The sequence below is a fragment of the Wasmannia auropunctata genome, unplaced genomic scaffold (assembly GCF_000956235.1).
Source record: "Wasmannia auropunctata unplaced genomic scaffold, wasmannia.A_1.0 LD336063.1, whole genome shotgun sequence".
In the NCBI taxonomy this organism is placed as follows: domain Eukaryota; kingdom Metazoa; phylum Arthropoda; class Insecta; order Hymenoptera; family Formicidae; genus Wasmannia; species Wasmannia auropunctata.
Window position 1 is genome coordinate 719,821 of NW_012026827.1, and position 6,252 is coordinate 726,072.

The 6,252-nt window shown below is 29.2% G+C and overlaps 1 protein-coding gene across 2 annotated transcripts in view; it reads left to right on the plus strand.

The window, feature by feature from the left end:
- Positions 1–2,649: 2,649 nt before the first annotated feature.
- Positions 2,650–6,252, plus strand: part of LOC105450337 (fatty acyl-CoA reductase 1-like) — a 5,911-nt gene continuing 2,308 nt past the window's right edge. Inside the window, exons 1-6 of one of the 2 annotated variants that reach the window (XM_011690127.1) lie at positions 2,650–2,906; positions 2,990–3,193; positions 3,401–3,494; positions 3,602–3,847; positions 3,928–4,073; positions 5,142–5,444. In XM_011690127.1, the coding sequence (XP_011688429.1) occupies positions 3,027–3,193; positions 3,401–3,494; positions 3,602–3,847; positions 3,928–4,073; positions 5,142–5,444 (956 nt within the window). In that variant the 5' untranslated portion in view covers positions 2,650–2,906; positions 2,990–3,026. Of the gene's footprint in view, positions 3,194–3,400; positions 3,495–3,601; positions 3,848–3,927; positions 4,074–5,141; positions 5,445–6,252 lie in introns of both variants that reach the window. The other variant, XM_011690126.1, reaches the window with a different exon arrangement.

Below are 6,252 nucleotides of genomic sequence, written 5' to 3' on the forward strand. Positions count from 1 at the left end.
TAGATACATTAGTGTTCCTAAATTGTACCGATACGATATAAGAACTCTTATGCTGATTAGGTTAGGTACGATTTAGGAAACTTGACAGAGATGATAAAAATATTATATAATTTTTATAATAATTGTAAAAATATATATATAATAAATGTAAAATATACTATCACAAATTTTCTTTCAGGAAAAAATAACGATTCAATTAAAAATTGCATGGTTACATTAGTATCAACTATATAAATTGATCAAAAATTTACACCAATTGTATCTGATTTTTAAAATGTTAATAGCATGCACAAAACAAGATATAATTTGTTCATTTTTTGTCTACATACATCTTACACATTTCTTATTTACTTCATATTTTTACTAAATGTTGCTTCTATTAAGTGGAACTATAAAACATTGAAAAGGTACGCTTTATGAAACCGATGCATTTGGCAACTCTGCCCTATATGTATATATGTATAAATATAATATACATATTGACATATTGTATATATATACATATATATGCACGCGCGCGGGCGCACGCGCGTGTGTATGTGTATGTGTGTGTGCGTGTAGTACGTTTCATTATAATCAACGCAGTCAATTTTTTCCGATGTTATTTATGATACAAAAAAATGTTTCAGATGAAAGTGGGACAGTCTCGAGGAGAACGTATTTTGGTCATGTTGCTTTTTTTCTAGGTGGCGCAAAAAAGATACGAAGGTCATCTCCACTTTATTAAATCTGTACAAATAAAATTATATAAACCTTTGCTTATATAATTTTTTTACATAATATGATTTCTCTAATTATTCTGTATATAAAAGTATTAAAGTAAAATTACTGAAAAATCAGTACTTTACGAGATATTTCATACTTTATCATATTATATTTCAACATAAAATATGAAATATCTCGTGAACTATTAATTTCTTGATAATTATATCTTAATACTTTTATGCACGAAATAATGAGATGATCGATTGGTGTAAAGAAAACACACAGTTTTCAAAAAAGATATATAAAAATTGCAATTTTTTTTAAAAGCAACTATGTTTTCTTTACTCCGATAAAATAATGTAATTTTCTGTAAAAGCAATAATTTCATTTAATAATCGTATTTTATCGTTGTAAAAATCCTTTTAGTCCAATTTTATATAATTCTACTTAATCTGTCTTATTAAAAAGACACGCTTGTGCAATTAGAATGAGATTGACCATCTCAATACTGAGATATAAGCAATTAAAAATTGCATTTTTTATACGTGTCGCCCATATAAAGTCGATAAAAATGTCGCGTTTATTTTTGTAGGGCCTAAACTAATATTGAGATTTTAATAAAAAACGAGTATGTGATGAAGGGATATGAAACGGATATTATGAAAAAAATTCATTATTTTCTACCATTTAGTTTGGAAAATAGAGCCTTTTAAAAAATATAATTTTCGATTTTGATTGACATATGGAGGCAAGTGAAGGAGGCGGCCATTGAGCATCTGGCAACACCGCACTTCTCGCGTATATCGCATTCGGTTCGGGACGTTCGAGGTTAGATATCGCACTCTATCTGACATTTTAATCTACCTTGCAAATGATCACCTGTTGCGATAAAAAATTTTTTTGAGGTTAGGTGGACGAGGTTAAGTTATCGACGACAGTGCGACGTTGTCACATTCGTCACTCCAATCGCGCTGCGTTAGTCTGCGTCTATCTGAATTAATTTTTTTCTGCGTGTGCGTGCGGTCTATGGACAGGCGCAACCAAATATTTTCTCTCATTGGTGGGAGTGGGGAATATCAGTACCAAGCGCGCGATGAGACCTAACTTTTGAATGGTACTGTCGCGAGTGTACTACCTTAAAACTAAAATGGTATTTCAAAACCGGATTTATTAAGACTGATATAAAAAAGGTACCCAGTGAGAAATTGTTTTCAATTTGATATCGAATCGATGACGAATTAATGTCGAAATCATCATATCAACAATTCGACATTGATTCGACATCGAATAGGTAACCATTTCTCACTGGGTAAGCTATAATTAAGATGTTCTCTGCTCATAAATGTAAAACTTCACAATGTGTTTTTGAGAAAATAATATATTATGGAAAAAAACAGATATTTTTTTATTTACAAGTTAAATCTAATCGCATTACAAGTAAATTCTGTTAAATAAGTGCGCAAGTTATTACATGTATTTTTATAAGAAACAAAAACAAAAATATGATAATTTGATAAGACGACGTTTGCGCATTTCTGTTTCTGCATTATTTACTCAAAATTGATTTGTAATTCTATTTGCTGCTTTTTAAATTTATTTGTTTATTATTTATGTTGGTCATTAAAAAACAGGTCATTATTTATCAGAATGCTCAAATGATATTCCTGTTAATGAAATCGTCTCATATGAAATGTAAAATGCCTTTAATTATATAATCAACTGTATAAATTTCAAGTTCAAAGATTCAAGGTAACATGTATATATGTGTTAACAAACGAAGCTTCTTTCGTTTAGTCATTGTCGAATTAAAATGCGACGGTCAATGCAATTTTCTCGGGGTCTTTCCTTTAAACAATCATCTCCTACTACTGTATCAGACACATGCCCATATTCAATGTTAACAGCCGGTTCCCCTTCTTTTATGCTTTCTTGCTCATACTGACGTTTTATATTTCTTTATCTCAGTCGAGGCGTGATTGTGGTCGCGTTTACCACGTATCAGCCATCGTATCCCGCGTTATAAAAGAAACCTGTCGGCGTTCGTTGGTTTTTACGCGTTTCGATGAGGAGAAGTATTTTTGGGAAGAGCATTTCTTACATAAACTAGAATTGATAGAAAGCCGAATTGATAGAAACTAATTTTCGTTAATCAGTTCATTGGAACGAATTAACCGAGTAATTGCGACGATTGATTGTAAATTGTAAATTGTTGTTTGTTGATTTTTCAAGTGTGAAATTAACACAAGAGAAATATTTATTGGCCATAATTCAAATTACTTGTTAGAGAAATATTTCCTGCCGCGCCTAGAAACGCCAGTGAGATGACACAGAGAAACAAAAACTATCTCGAAGACATGTTGGACATGTCGGATGTTGCAGACACTAATGAGTTTCAAAGCGAAATCCCTGAATTCTTCGCCGGAAGCAACGTGTTAATAACGGGTGGTTCCGGTTTCCTCGGCATACTTCTAATAGAAAAATTATTGCGGTAAAAAGATGTTTTAATATACAAAGCAGTTCAGTATGCAGAAACAATGTGCATAATTCATTGAACCGCATTAATCTAACACAAAATTATTTTTAACGCCAAATTACACCATTTTTAGTATAATAGATTAAGTAGAGTTAAAAATCGATTGTCTTTAAATTTCTTGTAAATTTATTAAGTAAATAAATAAATAAATAACATCTATAGATGCTGCCCGAATATAGGAAAGTTATACATATTCATGAGGGCGAAAAAAGATAAAACACCGGAACAAAGGTTCAAAGAGCATTTCGATTGCCCCGTTAGTATCATATATAAATAATAAGTATATAGTATAATGTAATACAATATAAACTTAAATTAAATGAGAAAGATTTTTGTATTATTTTTTCAAAAAAATATCTTTAGATTTACGACAAATTGAAGAAAGAGCAGCCTAATTTTAATACTAAAGTAATGATGGTAGAAGCCGATTTAAGCAAGTTAGATCTCGGATTGTCGCAGGAAAGTCGGAAATATCTTTTAGACACAAACGTAATTTTTCACGCAGCAGCGACTGTACGATTTAACGAAACAATGCGAATTGCGGTGAACATAAATGTAAGAGGAACGAAGCAGCTTCTTCTCTTCGCAAAAGAATTGCCGAATTTGAAAGTATGTAAAAAAAACTTTAATCAAGTTTTCTACTTCGTAATTAAAAATTGCAAAGTTATTTAATTTTCAATCTTTTCTAGTCGTTCGTCCATATATCCAGCGCATTTGCCTATTGTGTACATAATTGTATTGAAGAAAAATATTATCCTCCGCCTATAGAAACGGATAAGATTTTGACTTTACTCGATATTTTGGACGATGAAAAATTGGACAAATTCACGCCGACGTAAGTATACTTTTTTGACAAAATTACAAGAGTGAAAGTTAAATGTTAATGTGTACGTTTGCTTTGCATGCATCTGATTACATTAATATTACGCAGCATATTTCTATAATTATAGCATAATTTTTATTCAATTTATGCTTTTTTATTCCACGCAATCAATGATCATAACAATATGAAAAAAATTTTTATGTTTATTCGGTTTAAAAAATTCTTATAAACATATATATATATATATATATATGTTTAAAAATTGGCAAAAATTTACTGAAGTTGAACTTAAGACCGGTAGTGTAACATAAGAGATTACAATTAAAAAATAGATATATAGAAATATATGTTTATAAGAAATTTTTAAATCAAATAAACATGAAAATTTGTTTTATATTTTTATGATCATTGACTGCGTGGAATAAAAAAGTAATTAAATAAAAATTATGCTATGATTATAAAAATGTGCTGCGTAATATTAATGTAATCAGATACATGCAAAGTAAACATATACATTAACATTTAACTTTTTTTTAAATGGTTCAGGACTTTTCGACTTTCTTATAAGAAATAACATTATATAATTAGTAGTCGGTATTTAAGTTATATCTGATGTATCCATATATTCCATGTATATATAGAATTATTTTTGTCTACAATGTTTAATGAAGCAATAATTATTATAGACAAAAATAATTCTATATTTATATGAAACGTATGGATATATCGGATGTAACTTAAACATCCATATATATATATATATATATATGGAAAATTCCTGAACCATTTTTTTCTACAGTGCTAAATAAAGCGATCACTAATTAATAATTATTGCTTACGTAGTAATTAATAATTATTGCTTCATTAAACATTGTAGACAAAAATAATTCTTCAATAACACTCACGAATTATGTAGCACTACTCCTTATAAAAAATTCTGTCAAAAAGTTCTGAATCATTTTTCTCTGCAATGCTCAATGAAGCAATAGTAATTGCTTTATTTAGCATTGTAGAAAAAAATGGTTCAGGATTTTTCGACCAGTTTTTTTTACAAGGGGAATAACACTATGGACAAAATAGATTAATAGGTGAATGGCCGAATTCATATACATATACAAAGGCGATCGCTGAAGATACTGTTCGACAGTACAGCATCGGAATTCCAGTTTGCATCGTACGACCGTCGATTGTAACATCTACGGCCGAGGAGCCATTGAATGGATGGATCAACAACATATATGGTGCGGTGGGTGTAGTCATGGGCAGTGCCATAGGTATATTACGCACTTTGCATTGTGATCCTGACAAAGTGGCAGAAATAGTGCCTGCCGATTATGTCATTTCGCATTTCATCGCCGCGAGTTGGGATACGGCCAAAAGAAGGTAAGTTTGCATTTCAAAGTTACAAAAGTAGTACATTTAACTGACATTTAACTCTTGTCGAAAATTTAACATTTAGCCAGATATTTGTCAAATTTACTTTGTGCTATTTTATCTTATTACAACAATGTACGTATTATATCAGCACCAATATACTTTCAGTCTATAAAGATTTTATATACCTATATAAAACACATGTTTATTAATACAAATATATTATATTTTATATTTTTGATAAAATAATCAATAATTTGATTTTAAGTTACATTTATAAGACTCATATTTTAAAATAAATTTCATAACAAATATTTTCGAATAATTTTTACAATAGATTCATATTTTTAATAAATTTAAATACAGAAAATTATAATATTTCAAATTTTTTAAATATTAAGCAAATGACAAATATAATAATTACTAATTATTTATAGTAATTTGTCATAAATAATTAACGCTAACTGTTAAATTAAAGTGCGATAATATGCTGCATCGATATTATAAATACATTCTTATAAGCATGTGATTATTTTAATAATTTTCTTCATAAATCACTGCAATTTTCATTACATAACTAATCTTTCCGCTTCTTATAACTACGTAAATTATAAAATCATCGTAAATTGTAAGAGTTAAGTTCTTATTATTATCTACACTTTTAAGACGATGCTGGAGTACTGACATTTGCAGTTGGAATGATAACTTCAAAAATACTGAACGGAATTAAAATCGCTTTTACAGGATTGAAATAAACATAAAATGTAATGGGGCGAGCTATTTTTTTGTAGTAAAAACGACAAAAAATTAAAAAATT